The sequence below is a fragment of the Diorhabda sublineata genome, chromosome 4 (assembly GCF_026230105.1).
Source record: "Diorhabda sublineata isolate icDioSubl1.1 chromosome 4, icDioSubl1.1, whole genome shotgun sequence".
NCBI classification, from domain to species: Eukaryota; Metazoa; Arthropoda; class Insecta; order Coleoptera; family Chrysomelidae; genus Diorhabda; species Diorhabda sublineata.
The window spans coordinates 12,133,605-12,155,381 of record NC_079477.1 but is presented as its reverse complement, the minus strand read 5'-3'; the positions used below and the strand labels follow the sequence as shown (position 1 = coordinate 12,155,381).

The window sequence follows — 21,777 nt, the reverse complement described above, 5'->3', positions numbered from 1 at the left end:
TTGATGTATTTTTAATACAGGGTACCTTACTCTACCCTCTGAGAAATTATATTGGTCTAGACCTACCAATTGTGCAAAGAGCAATGTCAACAATGTATCTACTTGAAAATAAAGTCAGTAAAGATCAACAAAGTCTTTCAACAGTGGGTAGTTTTTTCACAAACCTCTCCTTTGATGAAAAACTTGTTTAATATTATGTCCATAATATCTTTATCTTTACAGATAGAGATTATTCAATTTTCTTTGTTTCAGATCATTACAAAGGCTGGAATCATGTCAACCAGAATGTAACGTTTTTTTTTAGGCCCCACTTCACCAGCCTGAAATTTGTAGAATTCCTAATTTTTTTTGTTACAATTTTTTTATATTCTTGAAATGCCAATAAACGTCTTATAAAAAATGAATGATAAAATGACTTTCATTTTTTTCAATGTTATTTTGAAAAATGCCTAAAATTTAGGCTTTTAGACTAGAACACCCCCTTAAATAAACTAAGCAGATAATAGAAGAAAGTTTTATTTTCTTTTTTTTTGTGAACAAACATTATTTAAAAAAACTTTTACACAAGTGAATCTCTATAAAATAAAAGTAACACAATGAAACAAAATTCCACTGTAATACAAAAAAAATATATAAACCTAGATTCCTATATTCCTATAGTGATATATTCTATCCAACAGCCCGTTAGTTGTTCCTTCAGTAGGTAATAGTGAAAGGTATTAACACTGGAAGTTCTAAAAAAAAACAAACATGCCAATTATCAGGAAAATGGTTATGAATTTGAATTTTCAAGCCTTTTTGTCTAACCGTTAAACCAATTTTGGTACTCGACGTAAACCGCTAAATAAACGTTAGTTTATTTATACCAAATACCAAACGGTATTTTCGGCTGTTCGTTCTGGCCGGAAATTCAAATGACAGCCTGTTTTCCACGACGAAAAATATGCCGGAAAAACTGATAAAGTACATGCGTGAAAGTTTTTTCATACTACTGTAGGAACTTGGACTAAGCGCGGTGCAATAGTGCCAGAAATGTAACTGGTTGGAAAAACTCCGCCAGTAGCGTCTCGAAATTCTGGAAAATGCATATCGGAAAACCGACAAGTTACACGCATGAAATTTTTTTCATATTTTTCTGAGGACCTCAACTAAAAGTGGTGCAGTAATTCCAGAAATCGGGCTGGTCGGAAAGCCCTTGCCAGAAGCGATTGAAAGTACGGAAAATTCATACGAAAAAAATTATACGCGTTACGGATCTCAACTAAGAGCGGCCAAATAGTGCCAGAAATATAGCAGATCGGAAAACCTTCGACACTAGTGCACCACGTTAAGTTGAGGTTCCTATAGTAGTTTGGAAAAACTTTCACGCGTGTACCTTATCAGTTTTTTCGGTATATTTCTCGTCGTGCAAAACAGGCTGCCATTTTCATTTGTTGCCAGAACGAACAGCCAGAAATACCGTTTGGTGATAAAATAAGTTCAATCTAGCGGTTAACAAAATCAAACGTCGTGTACCAAATCGAAGCGTCCAAAAACTACCAAATTATGAATTAAAAAAAATGTTGGTAATGAGAATATGACTTGTAACTAACCGAAGATACTTGTTTGATCTGATATTTTTGTGATACACTTTAGTCTCTTAGCAAGGGAGGGTAGGAGAGAGAAATAAGAGTACTAAAGAATCAGATGGATAATGACAGGGGAGAGAAAAAGATGTAAAGTATGAAAGATATGGGAAAAACGAAAATAGATAAAAGAACAAAAGTGAAGGAACAGAAAAAAAAAAGATAATATCAAAATGATCAAATTATTATCTACCTTTTCAGATCAAATAAGTAATTCTATACGAGGATGTATTGATATGTAGTTAGCCTAGACCAGTTACATGCATAAACAAAATATTGCGTTACCGTAGCAACGAACAATAACTTAGTAGAAGTGTCAGTGTGAAGTTTGACGTCAAAAAAGTAAACAAGAGTTACGCAATAAATTAAAAGAAAAAAGATGTCCACCGAAATTGTGAAAATCGAAAAATTGGAGTATCGAGCCATCATTAAGTTAATACCCTTGGTGATCAATTTCCTTCGTATGCGACCGTGAAAAATTGGACTGCAACCTTCAAAAGAGGTAAATTTACCATTGAAGATAATAACCGATCGGGAAGGTCAGTTTCTATGTCAGTCCCCGAAAATATCGATGAAGATCATGACATGATTTTATCAGACCGTCGAATTGGACTAAAACGAATATCTGAAGCACTGAATATTTCATACGAACGCGTTCATCATATAGTTCACGTCAATTTGAACATGAGAAAAATTGTTGCAAAATGGATCCCCAAATGTTTGAATGTTGACCAAAAGCGTACAAGGGTAGAAGCATCGCATTCGTTATGATCTCGATTTGAAAGCTATGTAGACTTATTAAACCGAATTGTTACTATGGATGAGACTTGGATACAATTCTACGATCCAGAAAAAAAAGCAGCAATCGATGGAATAGCGACACTCTGGTTCTCGAAGACCTAAGAAGTTTCGTGTCCAAAAATCTGTTGGAAAAGTACTTGCTTCAGTTTTTTGAGATTGCCATGGAGTAATCATGATTAATTTTTTGGATAAGGGTAGAATAAAAAATTAAAGAGAAAAGACGCGGAAAGGTATCCAAAGGTTTTGTTTTTGCAGGACAACGCCCCTGCACACAAATCTCATGTTGTCATGCAAAAAATTCGTGATTTCGGGTTTGAATTACTAGATTTGCCTCCGTCCGACTATCATCTCTTTCCTTAACTGAAAAAAAGTTTAAAAGGTCGTAAATTTTCTTCCGACGAGAAGATAATAAAAGCTGTAGAGGTCTGGTTTACAGAGCAAGAAGAAACATTTTTTTTTGAAAGTTCTAGAGACGTTGCAGGTTCGCTGTAATAAATCCAGTTAAGAGGAGGATATGTTGAGTATTAAAATATTTTGACATTGAAATTTTGTTTGGTTCTATAGTAGGCTAAGAATTTTTCAATATATTCTCGTATAATATGAACTAGACCTTTTATTCCTTGAAAGTTTATTAGTTCAGTAAGTTCTAAAAAGCAAGAATATTAGCACAAAAATGAAGGACTACGTATTTTTTTTATTATCTTATCTTAATTATTATTAATAATTGGTGTAGTCCTCTAGTGTTATACATTCACAATATTAATGAGTTAAGATAAAAAGTATTTTATTTATAGTTTGTTCTTCGATTTTATCAAAGAAAAAAAATCATTAGGAAACTTGAAGTTCAATACTCCGTAGATTATCGAAGCTGATTTTTTAGTCCAGGACGAAATTATAATTCATAGCATTTACCAGTAAAAAATGCATGGACTAATTCTGTGATGCTAGAAGCTGCTTAGAGACGAATGAAAATACAGTAAATAAAATGTATGACTTTAACATTCTGAAGTCAATCCAGAACAATAGCTATAAGGAAGGATTGATTCTGAAGCTCCTCTTTGTGGTTTTTGAGCAAGCATATGATTCAATTAGTAGAAAACATTTGTTCGAGGCACTAGCAACATTCCAAGAAAATACATTTGATAAAAATGCCTATTGGAAAATTATGATACAAAAAAAGATTTAATGCAAGGAGATCCACAATCAACAGTGCACTTCAACCTCTTAGTAGAAATGATCCCGAAAAGTAGTGGTATTACACCCCTAAAAACATCCCATCACAAAGTTCCCTCCTTAAATTTGGGGTTGAAAACCCTGCTGTATGGTTAAGCTGAGATGGGATATGTTGGGAGATCCTTTTAATGGGAGAAGAAGCGAAAAAGAAAAGAGGCCGTACTTTAACAGCTAATACTAATAAGAAACTGTTGTTCGATAATAATAGATATATTTTCTTCATTATAACTGTAAAATATCAAAATATTTCATCTTCATTTTAAACATTAACTTACCTTCGTATCCTTCTTCATTTTGATGTTTGTCAGTTATGTGTTTTTTCAGAAGAAACCGCTTGCTAGTAATAAAATAACATTTACTGCATTCAAAACCTTTCTTCTCGGGTTTAGCGTGCCAGTCTGCATGACGATCTGCTGAATATTGATATTTCGTTTCAAAGTTACATATGTTGCATTTGTACATTGTTTCTTTAAGACGTTTTTGTATCCTGTAAGCAACTTTGACTGATAATGTATTGAAGAAACAGAATTCATTGATTAACCAATATATAAATTATGTTTAGGTTGGAGTGGATCAGTGGATCTAATTCAGAAGATTGATAATCACCAAATAATAACATTATGAGATTTTTGGTTCATGTTTTTGGAAGGTGGAAACCTTGCTTTCAATTTATAATAGCAAGACTTCAGATTAGTATTTAGATATATGATATACAATTAAAAAAATCAGGGTTTTTACAGACTTTTCAAAAAACATTTAAGGACAAAATCATGACTTCAAGGACCTTATTTTATCAAACTCATTACTTTTGATACACTTATCAATAAATATAATATACTTATGTCTCGTGACTTGTTGCAAAAAATTCGGGAGTGAGTAGATGACGTGAAAATAATACTCTTAGATAGAAAAAATTCCAATACGAATGATAGGCCTTTCAATTTGCGCAATAAGAACTTATATTTAAGTATATTTTCTAAATTATACGAGGATATATTGAAAAATTCTTAGCCTACTATTAAACCAAACAAAATTTTAATGTCAAAATATTTTATTACTCAACATATTCTCCTCTTAATTGGATACATTTATTACAGGGAATCCGCAAAGTCTCTAGACCTTTCATAAAAAATGCTCTGCAAACCAGACCTCTACAACTTTTTTATTACAGCTTTTATTACCTCCTCGTTGGAAAAAAATTCACAATCTTTTAAACTTTTTTTCAGTTGAGGAAAGAGATAATAGTCGGACGGAGCCAAATCTGGTGAATAAGGGGGGGTGTTCTAGTAATTCAAACCCTAAATACCGAATTTTTTGCATGACAGCATGAGATTTGTGTGCAGGGGCGTTGTCTTGCAAAAACAAAACACATTTGGATACCTTTCCGCGTCTTATCTCTCTAATTTTTTTCCGTAGAGTGGTCAGTACTATCGAATAGTAATCTCCAGTTATTATTCTACCCTTATCCAAAAAATCAATCATGATTAGTCCATGGCAATCCCAAAAACTGGAGCAAAAACTTTTCCAGTAGATTTTTGGACACGAAACTTATTAGGTTTTGAAGAAACAGAGTGTCGCCATTCCATCTATTCCTTTGGTCAACATTCAAACATTGGGGATCCATTTTGCAGCAATTTTTCTCAAGTCCAAATTGACGTGAGCTATATGATGAACGTATTCGTATGAAATATTCAGTGCTTCATATATCTATTTTAGCCCAATTCGACGGTCTGATAAAATCATGTCATGAACTGCATCGATATTTTCGGGGACTGACACAGGAACTGTTCTTCCCGATCGGTCATCATCTTCAATGGAAAATTTACCTCTTTTGAAGCTCGCAGTTCATCTTTTTTCTTTTAATTTATTGCGTAACTCTGGTTTACTTTTTTGACGACAAAACTTCTAATAAGTTATTGTTCGTTGCTATGGTAACGCAATATTTTGTTTATGCATGGAACTGGTCTAGGTTAACTAACTAGATATCCATACATCCCCGTACATTCGGCTATTATGAATTTTTTATGGATGATAATGTATGTCCTAGTAGTGTGTTTGACGGAATGAATGATTCTACACCACTATCTGAAGACCAGGGGCGGTAGATGCTTAATGGTTAACAAACCATAACTTTTATAGGCTCAACCTGTATAATCTAAATATAGTAAAAAGAATTTTTCAATAAAAAAGTAATATTTGTTTAACATGATAAAATTTATGGTTTGTCTCTTTATGGTGAATTGTTACCTTGGCATGTTCAACGATCTAAAAATCTACATATCTCCTAAACCATGAGTACCTTTTTATTAAGATATCAATTGGAAAATTCATTTTTGCTTTTTAGATTGTACAGGTTATCCCTGTAAAAGTAACGGATTTTTAACCATTGGACATGAGCCGCCTCTGGCGTTTGGATAGTAGTGTAGAATTATTTATTCCGTCAAACACACTACATTAAAAATTCATAGCTTTCGAATGTACAATTTAGAAACTATACTTAAATACAAGTTTTATATTTCGCAACTTTATAGGCCTATATCTAATGAAGACCCGGAACGCCCTGTATAATTTATAAATATATGCGGCCAGATGAAAAAAGTTTTTATTTTTTTTTTATTTCAGTTTAACGTGCGACAGCGCTGGTCATTGGCACACATAAGATAAATAAGTTAAATAAAGGACTGTTACAAAATTCATGACAATATTAATTATATTTTCTCATACAGCTTGGTGGCTTTAAGAAACTCTACGATTTTTCTCATTTCCGTCGGGCAATTAAGTGTCTTCTTGAGGTTGGTTTTGATATCAAACTGTTGATATGCGGTAGAGAATTCTCTGCAGTAGGTGAGGATGTGCTTAACAGACACAGGAACTTGATAACATTGGAAGACAGGACAACTTTCTGACGACATCAAATAACCGTGAGTAAGTTTTGTGTGGTTGATGCGAAGTCTTCTTATTGCCACAGCTTCTCTCCTATTCAAAAAGCTCAGGGAAAGGTGAGAAGTAGATGGGTGGATGTTATGTAATGCTAGATAAGGTTTTTGAAGCTAGTCTTCAGATCATTAGCAAGATGAACTGGGATTTCAGGATGATTCTTTGTGGCTTCTTTGGCATGGCGATCTGCTCTATCGTTTCCAGCAATTCCAGTGTGCAATGAAACCAGATGAGAGAGCCTGTTATATCAAGAGCAATGAGAGTTTGATAGATGTCATAAATGTTTTGGACTATTGGATGGTCGGTGAAAATGGTTGTAATTGACTGTATGGATGAAAGAGAGTCAGTACATATGGCGATATGTTTATGGGGAGGAGAGATAAATTTGTAAGCTTGAAGGATACTGTAAAGTTCACCAGTGTAAGCACTACATGTCGAGGGTAAGCGGAAACTCATGAGTTCGTGATTTGTAGTGACTGCGCAACCGTTACCGGATTCAGCTCCGACATCCGTATAGAGAATTAGGTCGAAGAATTTTTTATGCAGATTTTCTAAGAATGCTTTCTCTACAAGGACGTAAGGGGATTCATGTTTATTGTAAATGGTAAGTGGAGTAGAAAAAAGTTTTTCAATTATATAAAATATTACATATTTTCCAGCATTTGGTGAAGTGAACAGTAAACAGAATAAATAGCATCAATTTATTATATTTATGACTTCATTATAACTAAACCTTCTATTAATTTTTACATTTTAATATTCTTGTCCATTTCAAACTAATCTAATAAAAGGAAAGTCAATTTTCTAAATATTAATATGGGCCTAATTTAACCAATCAGATCATGATGGGGTGCGAGAAGGGCACGTGCATCAAGCGCACAGGTACATTTAGAAAACATTTCGAGCTCTAGCGCAAACTACCTGTGTCGAATCCGAAAGATCGTTCGATGAGCACACAAGAAAATTCTGCCAAAGTGGGTCCTAGAGATAGGCAAACATACGAACTTTTAAATAATTACTATCATTAAGACAAAACGGAAAACCATCAGCAACACCTAAAATTTTCCAGAATGCGTATTTTAAATTTTTCACAAAAAAGCCTGGTTAGGAGACTATGACTATAATCGCATTGATGAGAAAGTATTAACTCTTTGTTATTCTCTTGTTAACTGTTTTATAATTTCTCTTCTTTTATTTACAGTAATAAACATTTCAAGCTAAATACAGGGATTGAAGATACCGTCTTTATGCCTGCAAATTTGCGCTCGATGCACGCATTCCAGATCAGATCAGAACTTCAACACTAAGATTTTTGTCTAATAAGTTTTAACACAGAGCCTGAATTTCACAATGATCGGTAATATCGAATTTCTCCTTCGTAAAACGTTCATTTGGTGTCCCAAGAAGGCTGACACTCTAGTGCAGGATTGGGGAAACTTTTTTATTCGCATGCCAATTTTTGCTAACGAAATATATGGCGGGCCAAATTGTAACATTACATTATTTACTAAAATAAAAATATTGTTATAATTTTTCTGAAACACTAATTTATTGTGCAATATTAAAAAATAACCTTTTTAATTGCAATTAATTGAAAGTTAGCTGCGAAGTAGAAGGTTGCGGAGCTCTGGTCTTTGTGGGAACATGTGATATGTGGAACTGTTTGGGAAACTATATTTGGGTATAGTATCCTAGATAAGGACTTATAAAATTCCAATTTGCTGGTGTTCAGAAATAGTTGCTTGAAATGGGTATTTCATTGCATCTCAATTAATTCAAGTTGGAGGCTAGCGGGTGTTTCATCGATGACATTAAAAGGAATCAAAAGATATTTAATGATGGCTCAATTTTTATGGAATCTTGAAATCTCTTCTTAAATTCCTCGTGCAGTTTCGTCACTTCTGGAGTAAACTTATTTAAGTTGTCATCTCAGTCAAGTTGGGAAAATCGGTAAGTTCATTTTTTCTACACCCCCAAAGCTCATCTAAGAGCTGATTTTTGCCCTGAGGTTTCGTATTTCATTTATTTAAGTGTGACAGCAAATCTGTGTAAAATGCGAAATCAGATTTTTAATCATGAATACTGCAGTTTTTTGGAAAATAACCCACATACGAGGTCTGGCTATTAAATAACGAGACTGGGCGCCTAGAGGGCGCTCTAGAAGGGTGGGGTAAAAAACGAATAGTGCGAGGGTTTCTAGATATCTTGTCTATGTATGTCCCAAAACACGTTTCTGCCACTATTATAATAATTGTGCAGTAGCAGTTTTAAATGAACGTTTTTTTTCTCGTGTCGAAAACCATGTGTGATGAAAAACAGGAACAACGTATTAATCTCAAATTTTTCCTCAAATTGAAAAAAAACTCCGCCTGGGTGCTATAAATTGTTGCAAGAGGCCTATGGGGATAATTCTCTAGGTCGTACACGTGTTTTTAAGTGGTGTAAGCGCTTTATTGAGGGCCGAGAGAGTACTGAAGATGACCAGCGCCCAGGTCGCCCTGTAACTGTTTCAACTCCGGAAACAATGACAAAAATCAACCAAATTGTGTGTGCAGATTATCGAATGAGTATCCGGATGATTGCCGAAGCTGTAAACGCCGCTAAAGAAACGGTTGGAAAAATTTTATACGAGGAATTACACATGACCAACCTCTGTGCGAAGTTTGTGCCAAAAAATCTGACTCCTTACCAAAAGCTCTGGCGTCAAAATGTCTGCACAGATTTCCTTGAAAGGTTAGAAAAAGATCTGCTGCTGTTAAAGCAAAAAACGGCAGAGCTCCAAAGGCACTTACTAAAGAAGACTTCCGGTACTGCTTCGATCAAAGAAAAAAACGTACGGAAAGGTGTGTTACGAGGAGAAGGGAGTATATTGAAGGGGAGTATTCGAATGTAGAATAATTTTTATAATAAAACTCTTTTTCGTAACCAGTCTCGTTATTTAACAGCCAGACCTCGTATATAAATTGATAAATAAATAAATAAAATTTTTATTGATGTATTGAAGCATTGTTTATATAAATAAGAAAATAAAAACAAAAAAATTGAGACCATATAAGTCAAAAGAACGGGTAGTACTAATGTACGAGAGACATGGATGTCATATCTTATGGATTTAGAGTACTAAGGGATCAACCATTCCGTAGTAAAAAAGGCTGACATATTAAGGATCTTTTTCTCCCAAAATTTTGACCCTCTTTACCATTGTCTACCACCCCCTATGTATCTACTGACGTGTCAGCCATTTGGTATTCTTTTTAGTTATACCAAGTACTATATCTTGACAAATTTTGAGTCATATTATCGATTGTTTATTTTTTCCGAAAAATTTACCACTTTCGCCACTCGGAACTACCCTCTGTATCCATTAGAGTGTCAGCCTGTTTGGGAATGTAGCTAATGACACCAAATGAATGTTTTACGATCATTGTGAAATTCCGGCTCTAGCTCTTAGACTATTATAATTTTGTTCCTTGTATAATTAGAATTTATTATTAAAAAATAATTATATTACCAATCTTTTACAAAAAATGTAGATGAAGATGAAGAATATAAAAGTACTAATAATACAAAATACTTTATCATACTTATGAGATTATGTTATAAAACCGTTGTAGAGTTAGCTGTACATTCATGAAGAATGCGAACAAACAGAAATTGATAATAGACAGTGTTTCAAGTTTATAATGTTTGATATTATATTTTGGGAGAAACTGCTGTTCTAACTTTCTAAGCTTTCTTTAATTCTATAGGTCACACTACCAATATCCTTTCTTAAAAGTAGGAACTGGCAGTAAGTTAAACAATATTTGTCAAAAAAATCATTATTTGCTTAAGAACTGTTCGGTGAAATAAATATTAGTAAATAAAGCAGAAAAAAAAATGAAATTGAAATCCGTAAAAAAACCGAAAATTTTGAAATGTCAAAGATGATTTCAGACTTCAAATTAATTGAATATGAAATTGAAAATAATGAAAATTTTTTGTATTTTTCGCATAGGAAATCATAGCAAAGAACTAGAGCCCTGTATTGACTACGTAGATAAGAGGAAATATGGAAAAATGTTGCAAGCCTCTTAATCAATTCGATTCTTTTTAATATGTGAATAAATTTAAATTGATTCTAGGGGACAAAAGACATACATTGAAGCAGAAAATTCGGAATTAATAGAAGAGAAAATCAAAATTATGCAGTTGTATGTTTTATGGAGAGGAAAGATGTTGGTGATGGCAGAAATAATTAGTAATACCCCAGGTGCTAAGGGTCACAAAACTATCTCACCAATCGAGATCATTTGATTAGACTAAAAAATGAGTCGTAGGGCGTGTGCAATTTCTATCAACAATCCGACTGCTCCTATATATTAACTGCTATTTTCATTTTACTAAATTTCCATTTTCAAGTCTTTTCAAAATGCTAGATTTATGAAAGGGAAGTGTGAAAAGTAGTACCAAGGACTAACTACCCATCTACTACACGAATCATCAATCCATATTCCCGATGAAAATATAATAGAGAAAATTTGGAATGGAATTTTGTTTGCTTTTTTATCCTTTGGATGATGATTTATGCTTTTATGTAAAGCATACAAAAATATATAAAAATTTCGATCAAATATTATTTGAATTATGTTGAAGAAAACAAAAAAGAAGTTAAGTTTTTTGTTTTATAATGTTTCAAGGACCTAGGAAGGTCCGACCAAACTGTAAAAGAAATTCAATACGGTCCCTTTGGCAGTGGAGAGGGTTTAAAATAAACTAGGTTGTTCAGTCCATAGGACCGCTCTGGGCTGTGGGGAAAGTTCAGTTGCAAGTCTATGGACCGCACCAAGGCTCAATGTGTGATTACATATCTTCTCCAGGTGGAAAATAGTTTGTAGACTGCTTCGAGAATGTGCGACGAGCGTCACCGTGTCGCTGGATTTCTGCTCCAGAGAACTACACCCTTACAGTACAGGACACAAAGCCGGCCTTCTCTAATCGAACATTGTTAAATGTAGAAGGATTCCGAAGAAAAAAGTTACCATATAAATACAGGCGACTGGAGGGTCAGATCAGTATAGTATTTCAACTTGTGAGAATTCGAATCGCGAGTAGTGCATAAAAAATATCAATTAATTGTGTGTAGTGTAGTGTTTAAATCAATTGGAGTTAGGAAAATATATTACCTCAAATTTTTCTATTTATTATGATAAATTGTAAGTAAAAAACATTACAACATGCAATAATATATAAAAATTAAGTTACCTTTTATAAGAACTCGTATCTCCTTTAATTGCATTAGTATTATTTGTTCCATTTTGGAATATCTGGTTTATTATTTTTCTTTTTGACTCAACAGAATGTCGATCAACTTTCCAGATTTCTGGTAAATCCATTCTTTCCAGTAAAGGTATAGGAAGTGATTCACAATCGGAATCAGTTCCTGACGGAGGCATATCCACAAACTGTTCCATTTTATTATCCGTTGAAGGTACCGGGATTGTACTTGTCACGAACGAAAACGGAGTAACTAGAATAAATAAAAGAGTATAATACCGATAATCATTGGATTACTTTAAGAAATCACTAGAGGGAAAATGGAAGATACATCACATATATTGTTCATTAAACTAATAATTATTCTATTTCCGGTGTATTAATTATTTTTAATGAACTAGATTAGTTATTATTATTGCTTACCTTCACAAACATAATTATCAGATTCTTCATTTGAACATTCTGGATGAAACTCATTAAAAATATTTTTCGTTTTTCGTTTCTTTACTGTAAAGTTATTTTTTGTAGACGATTTAAGTGGTTTGAATGTATTTCGTTTTTGTTTCAAAAGTGTGGTTAATCGACTGTGAATCGAGGAAATTTTTAAGGGGTTTTCGGGGAAATGATTAAACCATTTCTCTTGAATAATCTTCCAAGGTCTGTAAGTTAGAATAGAATTAGCAAGAACTAAATTGATTTTGATTAATATTTAAAGACTACATATACAATTTATGTTATAATTTTATAGAAACTCATTTTGTAGTAATTAACATTTTTTACCTTGAAGCTATATTTGTGCTCGTGACTTCATAGTAAAATTTTAGTAAAAATTTATCATCCTTAGCAGTAAAAGTATATCTGGTACGTTTAGGCAGAACTACATCTACAAACGTTAAAAATTTTTTACTGAAGTACAAATTAACATTATACTCGAGGTTATGCTGTGTCTTAATAATTTAAGATCACAATAATATTTAAGAATATTATCCAAGCAAATTTGACAGATAGGAAACAATAAAAATTGATTCTTTAAGAATTATTGTCATAAAACATTTGAATCAATAATTTGAGAAACACCTCATGTCCATTTTTGGTCACAATTAAGTAAAATATATTTAATTGTTAGTGAAAGCTGGACAAATTCAAAATTTCAACTCATATGAAGTTTAATCACTATAATAAACATGAAGGGAAAGTTAAAAAAAAAACTTTATTGGTAGACTGGATGAACAAACTTTTGATTTGAAAAAACAGGCAACAGGTTCACCAGAACTTTCAAAAATTGGCGCCTACTCCCAAATATGTGTATCTATATCAACAAAACGAATCAGTTCAAAAAGCCGATATACCTGCAGACATTGTCGGTGAATTTTTTTCAAAAATGTATGACTAGTCAACTATTGATATGGATAACATAAAACTGTTTCAAGATTGTTGAAACATTGTTTGGTAAATGTGAATCTATAATTTCTTCTCTAGAGCTCTTTATGCCCTTTTGAGCGTCAAAGTATTGAGATTTCAATTTTGATTCTCCTTTTTTCCAGTTTTTTCACTCTTTCCGATCTTTTGAGCATTCATTTGCTGTATTGTATTCCCTTCTCTTTCCCCTTCCTGTGCTAACTTTTCCTGCGTCTCTCTTTCCCTCTTTTCTTATATCTTTTTGCTTTTGTCAATTTTCTTAAACATCTTTTAACTATTTTCTTTCCTATTGGTTTCTGTTTGAGCTTTTCTATTCCTCTTCATTTTCCTTAGTTGTTTCATATCTATTCTACTCTGTGTTTTCTTGTTCATTACCCAATCCTTGTTCTTTGTTTTTTTCTAGACTATTTACTTTTTTTTCAGTACCTTAAGATTTTGTTGTTTTTTATGCGATATTTTCTTGTTTTATTTGCTTATAGGTTATTTTATTTCTTGTCTGTATTCTTCCCTCATTTCTTTTACTGTTATTGATAAGATTTGTATCATTTCAATTACTTTATCTAATTTGTTTTCATTTCTTATATTTGGAAATTTCATGTTCTAAAGGCTTTTTTTCCTATTACTATCATCACATGAACATCCTATTTGTAACTTGAAAAATAAAATACCAATTTTTATAAATAATTTGGACAGTTTTACCTTTGAATTTATTCATAATTTGCCGTTTCTACTGATCTCTAAGATTGTATACCTTGGTTCACAATAAATTATACAAATTTCTTTCTAAACAAATAAACTTTCAACTTTACAATATGAGAACTAAATTCTCGTTAAGATCTTTGATTATTTTAACGACAAAGAATTGTTCAAAGACATTATTTTGAGCAAAGAAAACTTAATATACTAGTATTAAAGTTAGGAAAAGTGTTTTATAAACATTAAAAACATTTCTGAAGTCGAATTTGTTAGTTTACTAATTAGACTATCGATATTGAATGATGAATTGATTGTGTAAGTAGATTTAATAATATTTAGGAACATTGAGGAAAAATGATAGGAATTATCAGTAAAAATTTTCAATTATTTCTGAAGAATTTAATAAAAATCCGTCTTCTCTGTCTGAATAATACTTAAATTTGTAAATCGGAATAAAGAACTTTTGAACAATACTTGCTGCTCCTCACCCTGCTTGTAAATCCACCACTGATTTCAAACCTCATTAAACATTGTTTAGTCGGTCCTTTGAAAAATATGTCCAACAACGTTTATAATTTTTTTAAATATCTAAATAAAAACAATGAAATTTTATTTTCACAGAATTGGCTGTAGAAACGTATAGAAAAATTTGATAAAATATACGATGTTGAGTTATGGATCAGCTGGGTTTTTTGGACTTCCACAAAGCTCACCAAACTCCTGTAGAAACATAAATATATGATGTTTAATAATAGACCAGCAGGGTTTTTTAGACATCTCAAAAGCTCACTAAACATGGAAAAATTAAAAAAAACATGTCATGTGAAATTATGGAACAGCTGGGTTTTTCGACCCAAAATCTCACCAAACTCTTGTAGAAACATAAAAAAATTCAAAAAATATATGATGTTGGATAATTGACAAGCTAGGTTTTTTTAGACTTCCGAGATCTCATTAAACTCTTGTAGAAACAGAAAAATTACAAAAAATATATGATTTCTAAGTATGGACCAGCTGGGTTGTTGGGAGTTCTCAAAATTTCATTCATTTGGAATAACATCAACAGTACAAAAACTAACAAAACCGATAGTGAACTATAATTGAAGTATACAAAAAGTTTACAAAATTAAAACTATACATACCACTATGTTCTGTTTCTATAAATGTCGGATTCTCTTTGATTGTGTGATTATTATACCTTTTCCTTTCATTCCTCCTTAACGAACGTCTTCCAATATTCTCCCGATTATCACAAAAATCTTTGTTTTTTATTATTTCATTTATATCAGAATAAAAGTATTGGCTCATACTTTTCAAAATTTCTTCATTTATGGTATTATTTGAAATATTAAATTGTATTAAATAGGCTTGAATCTTGTTATTAGTTTCTAAGTAATTTTTTTTGAAACTATAACAGACTTGAATACTTTCCCAGCATTGCAGGCACATAACTGGTTGTTGAAAGAGATCACACTTCTAAAATTTGATATATTCTCAGATTTTTTTTAACATCAGATAGAAGTTTACTTACCAAGGTTATATTGCAAAATTGAAACATATTCTGTATTAAATCGTGTCTCAAAATATTAGTGTTATTTTCATAAAGAAATATTTTGGGAAAATATATAATTTGTAGACATATCCGGCAGGGGTGAATATTTTTCGTTTTGATTTCTAATTCACTAGTTGTTTCTAGCAAATTTATCAAATCTATTTCTTTACCCTTGGAGTTTCTAATTTTAAGTTTAATTTTTTCGTCAGTTTTGTTTAGGATATACTTTAAATTTTTAAGGGTGTGAATATTACATAAGCAAGTTTCACATAGTTGGAATACCGAATGTTTTAAACAGGGATTCTAAAAGATAATACATTATCTACAGATTAAGGATATAATATAAATATACCAATATTTTTGTACTAAAATTTTGACACCTTCTACAATTATCTAATTATTTGTCTAAAATACCGAAATGGTTATGAAGTTGTTATAATGTTGAATGAAAACTGGTTTCTTAAGCTTGCTACATCAACGTCGTTAATTATAAATGTAAATACATACCATTGAAGGAAGAAATTTCTTCAAAATATTTATAATATCCGTTGGATTTGATATATTTTGGCTTTCGGCTTTTAAACATAACCTACATATATCCATGTTTTTTAGTTATAAAATATAGTAACTCTTTGAATAAGTCTGCTTTGTTAAAAATTGCGAATCACTTTTATAGTTTACTACTGTCGTTGTATATTGCAATCGATTTTTCTGATATTTATTTCTTCAATGGTTCAAAATAGTATTTGAATAGTAACATAATTATTTGTCATTGTATGAATATTCTAAGGGTTCCAAAAGAAAATTTCTTCTTAAATCATAAATGTCATAGATTCAACGTTGACACCAGCTAATAGATGTCACCTGATACATTGAAAATCAAATATTGCCAAAATTGTTGCAAAAATAGATTAACACTTATGAAAAAATGCAAAAAATCGTTTATTCAGTTATGGAATGTAAACAACCAATTAACATTGAACGTGTGTACTAATGTTGAGGACCGAAAAATCAAGTCATTCTATTATTTCTTTCGGTTTTCTTTCATTGGAATTAATAAGCTTTGGTTTCGATATCATATGTATTATATATAAATGGTAGAGAGAAGGAGAACAAACTGTGTGTGTGAAAAAGTGTCCGTTGAAATGTGTTAAATAAGGGTAGTATTGGCATCAGGGTAAATTTCAAATCAAGCACTAAATATTACTTTTCCGTACAAAACATACAAAGCAGGTTATTAAAATTTCCAATAATGAACTATGATAATGAGTTATTAGCAATAGGTTTGTTCCAACCTGCTATTCTGGATTGCTCTTGAAAGCGTTTAAATGAAATTTTCTGCGCAATCCCCGGTTATGCACGGTTCTTCAAATAGTACATGATATCAACCAACTATCGAAAAGACCGTTCCGGAAACCGTACAACCGTAACCGCCCGGTTGGTGCACGTAATTTCTATTGCGCAGAATCGTCACCGTACCAAGGGAGGTTTTTGATGGGTTGGAACGAACATAATGTTTCGTTAACGGTTTGTTTAGGTTACCGATAAAATAAGATTCCAACATTGCCGTGTTTATGGAGATTATTATAATTTTTATATATAATAGATAATAACTGATATTTTTTTAAGGAATGCTTTAAACAATATCCAGCACAACGATTCCATATAAATCTTATCGATATGAAATCTACTGAATTAACTACCTAACCTACCGATTTTATTGAGACTCGTAGAAAAAATAAAGGACTTCAAATAAAAGTTATGACACATGAAAATACTATCGAAAAGAGAGCTTTGACTCACAACATCTGTCCATTTGGTCAAGAATTGATGATATCGTGTGTTTACGACTTGCTTTTAATGGAAAAAAGATTTACAGCTTTTATTTAAGAGTTTATTTTCATTACAACTTAAAAATAGTAGATGAAATTGTACTACATTTGGTGGAAATGGCTTTGAGTTAATAAAAAGGTAGATAGGAATGATTTTAATGGGTGGGCTACAAATCGTGACGATTTTTAATCAGTTGAGATAAGGATGCGTCAACTCGGGACGAGGATATTTCAGGTAAACGAAAAGGTATTCCGAGTACATAATACAACTCGTGATGGAATCATTAAGAAAATTATATGGAATATACTACCTAATACAAAATCCAAAAATTAAAATCCCGATTTTCTAAATCCCTCAAGTTAGGTTAGGTTAGGTTAGGTTAGGGTAGGTTACGTAACCTAAATTCACAATTTTATAATTAATGCAAATCTTCTGACCAAGGAGAATGTTTTTATTTGACAATGGTATAGCAAAACTATAGCAGCTTAACCAATCCTATGCACTTTAAGAAATCAATAATGTAAGATTGTTTCATAACATAAGCAATTTTTTTCATTTCAAACACTCTCAGGTATCTCACCCTGGGTTTATATAGAGCAGCGCATTCTGAAAGTATGCCAATAGATGTCTCATCCTTAGCTGTCTGCCTGTTAATATTCTGAGTTTATTTCTACTTGAGCCCATTAATTAGATATATATATATATATATATATATATATATATATATATATATATATATATATATATATATATTGTGCTAAAATTTTCTCAGAAGTATCTTCGCTTATCTTAAACCTTTTAGATCTCTACACTGTTTGAACCTTTGTAATTTAATATTCTATTGTTATCTTCCTAGTAATTTAGGTAAAAACTAAATCAAAAGTTAGGTTAAGTAATGGAAACAACAGCTATCATGCACAAAGATTTTTACATTAAAATGCAGGAGAAAAATATGGCAACGTTGCAATCTTTTATCTTGTACGTCCTCGTCTTCTTAACTTTAAAGGAATTTATGCATATCAAAGGAAACGTTGTGCGCTTGTGTAAATTACAGTCAGTAAGAAAATCGAATACCTCTGTCTTATTTTCTGAGAATTGGTGTTTCCATAATATATATCCTATTAAAATTTGGAATCCTCAAGAACCAGCTCTGTCGTTTTCATTTTGCTTCAAATTTGCATTAAGCAGATATTTTTTGATAAAGATCGAAATTAGGTCGAAATGTTTATAATCTATAAAAAAATACATTCATAAATATAAATGGACTTCGAATCGAAATCATTGATTGCTTATTGTGTAATTTGATTGCGTAACCAATTATTAAGAAGGTTGCCCTAACATTTTCCAACTTAACAAAGAAAAAAGCCTATATACACTTAGTCCAGTGATACTTTAGCCTTTTTAACACCTTCAAATAAAAGTTCTCTCGCAAATAGAAGTTTACATATATTATAACGTCCTTGTCCGATGAAAAGCTCCTTTCTGCAATTGAAGCTTTAAAATTAGAAAACAGGAAAAAATCGCTAAAGGCTACATCTGGTGAACACGGTAGATGGTCAACCAAGTGCAGCTCTTGAATTATAGCCATGGCGATCACTGAAGTGTGAGGTGCGTTGTCCTGATTGTCCCGGTTTCTTTGTGCAATTTCTCCTCACCAAGCAATGATCATAATACCCTCAAGTTATTATCGAACCCTCTTACGGGTCGCTACCATTTTTTTGGCCGATGAAACCGTCTTTGCCTTTATAGGAGCAGGTTTACCCTTCGCAATTCTCTTTCTTCACTATTTTTCGTTTTAGGATAGTAGTGGTGCAACCAGTTTCATTTACAAAACTTAAACCGCTTCATTCATCATCATCATCATCATCATCATCTATCAGCTATCTTCCATCCACTGCTGGATATAGGCCTCCTCTAGTTTAAACCATCTATCTCTATCTTGAGCTGTATGTATCCAAAATTGGAAACCGCTTCGTTATGGCCTGAGAAATGCTCATTCGAATACTCTTATGGTCCAAAGTGAGCAAACACGGCATCCATCGCGCGGATAGCTAACGCATGCTTAATTCTTCAGTCAGTACAACCCTTGTATTAGTGCTTGACATACAATGTTGTTGATAAATATGTTGTAAAGAACTTGTTTATACAAATATATATTTCAAAATCTAATCGTATCAATTGATAAGTTATTAATAAAATAAAAAAAATAATAGTAATGTAAAATACTTCAACATTTAATATGGGACTAGTCATAATCATAATTTTCTAGTTTAAACTGAGAATCTTGGAAGTTTTGAGTATGTCGTTACCACAAAACTTAGGTTCACTAAAATTACCATGAAATTGTGGCTATATGCAGTGGAATGCATTGAAATTATTCTTAACCTAGACATATAGCACTGGTAAACCGGTTTTGATCCCCAGGGAGTAATATACTATTAGAATTAAAACAGTGGCGCGGATATTTCGAATACTAGATGTTTAGTACTTCATAAATCCAAGATTAAATTTTTGTCTCTTCATGTATCGTCTTTTATAATTATTTATAACTTTAAACTACAATAAAATAGGGATATAGTTGGATGTGTTTTTACAGATGATTTGATATTGAAGGTTAAAATGAAGAGGAATTGAAATATAATTTACTAACAAGAAAATGTGAAAATTATGAAATACAATGTGCAGTGCAATACAAGACGCAATATTTCTTGATCAAAATCGTGCGCAGATGAAGTTCAACAGTATAGTTACTTCTTTCTTGTTCATTTCACTTACGAGTAGTTTTGTTATTTTTAAATTTGTATTAACCGGTCAAAATATTAAATAAAATTTGACGTTAGGAATTTGTTTAGTTTACTTAAGGGGTAGCCGTCATGCAGTGGTAAGAGACTTGTCAAACGACGTCCAATATTAATCAATGAAATATTTTGACTTTGAAAAATTTAGCATGCAATTTCTTGCACGTTGTTTTGCACCATGTCAAACTGCCTTTATACGTTAAAATGAACATGATAGTGAAAGCTGACAAACTCACTTAAAACCAAAATTCAAACAAAAACTCGAATAAGAAACACCTTTGTGGAATGGTGAGTATTCCGATCGATTGAAAGGATTTGGCGAACTAGAAAAATGGTGGAGAGAACACGAAGACGCCTAAATAAATCATGGGAAAACATAATTGCCGAAATTTTAGGAGAAGATGGGTTAGCATGGCTATGAAAAAAGATAGAAGTAGAAAAGAGTGGTGGGAATTTGTGCGTGAATAAAGAGACACACACCTCACATCCACGTGCACGGGTTTATGTTCTTGTATATAAATATTTTCGATAAATTACAGATTTATTACATATTTGAAACAAAAAATTAGGAGAGTTTCCAGAGCTTCCATTTTCATTAAAACAATATTTGTGTGGTTCTATGATACCACGATGCAAGCTGAACTTTTTTTCGATTTATAGGCATTTAGGCCCTGTCCGCACTGCAATTTTTCACCGCGCGAATTTTATTCTCCCGATTTATATTCCGTCATCGGAGTGACTTCTAATACGCATTGCGAATAAAATAGGTATTTGCCAGTTGGACATAGTTTCCGACTGAGACGGACGTCTAAAATGTATAACAGAAATATTTTGATTTACCTGATACTACGGCAGCGACGTAACAGACGTATCAAAAGATGTCATGAATATTGGATTCATTTATTTACGGCCTTGAGATCCATGAAAGGATTATTTTACACAAAAATCAAGAGATATGAAAAAACAGTGAAAAGTTTTTCAGATATCACAGAATGAGTACTACATCATTCGATAATAAATAACTAAAAATTTTCAGAAATTTATTCGATTTAGGGTATTAAAATTGTCTTTCAATCAAGATATATTTTGGTATGAAGGTTTGCCTTTTTGAACGATAAACGTAGTAAATCCAACTCGAAGTTTTCCTCTACTTGTACTCTGCATAAAATCTGTCGGTAGTCTATAAATTTTTTTCGCTCAGAGCGTAGTTCAGTTTGTGAAGATGATTGAACGTCTAAATAAAATCAAATATATTGAATTAATAGAATAAAAACTTCATCGAATATTCATATGAAATGAGTTACAATTAAGAGGAAATTTGTTCATAGTTGATAAATCATAAGTTAGAGAATGTTTTTTTGGACCAATATGAATATTTTTTAGGATTTGAAATGATTTGTTAATATTCAATAAATGAATATTAGATTTCTCAACTAGTAATTATTCTAACTATTTTCTTAACTAGATATTTTTATTCTCTTCTTTAGATTACTATTCTCATTTATCACTGCTTCAAAATTTATTTTCATATCTTTATACAAATTCCCTTTGATCCTTTGTAAGTTTCCGTTTGGATCTGCTTTTTCTGTTTATTTAAATTGTTTGCTTTCATTTAATTTTCCAACAG

The 21,777-nt window shown here is 31.9% G+C and overlaps 1 protein-coding gene across 2 annotated transcripts; it reads right to left on the bottom strand.

The window, feature by feature from the left end:
- Window positions 1-500: 500 nt before the first annotated feature.
- On the bottom strand, window positions 501-16,378 carry LOC130442417 (uncharacterized). 2 transcript variants are annotated; one of them, XM_056776507.1, is made up of 8 exons: window positions 16,027-16,378; window positions 15,499-15,822; window positions 15,110-15,443; window positions 12,633-12,735; window positions 12,276-12,511; window positions 11,841-12,105; window positions 3,935-4,146; window positions 501-734 (listed from the first exon to the last, which is right to left on the bottom strand). In XM_056776507.1, the coding sequence occupies exons 1-8, from the start codon at window positions 16,120-16,122 to the stop codon at window positions 697-699; spliced, it is 1,608 nt and encodes a 535-aa protein (XP_056632485.1). In that variant the 5' UTR covers window positions 16,123-16,378; the 3' UTR covers window positions 501-696. The 2 variants fall into 2 exon arrangements, with proteins under 2 accessions (XP_056632485.1, XP_056632486.1); XM_056776508.1 differs by lacking the exon at window positions 15,499-15,822 and having other exon boundaries at window positions 16,027-16,301.
- Window positions 16,379-21,777: the final 5,399 nt, after the last annotated feature.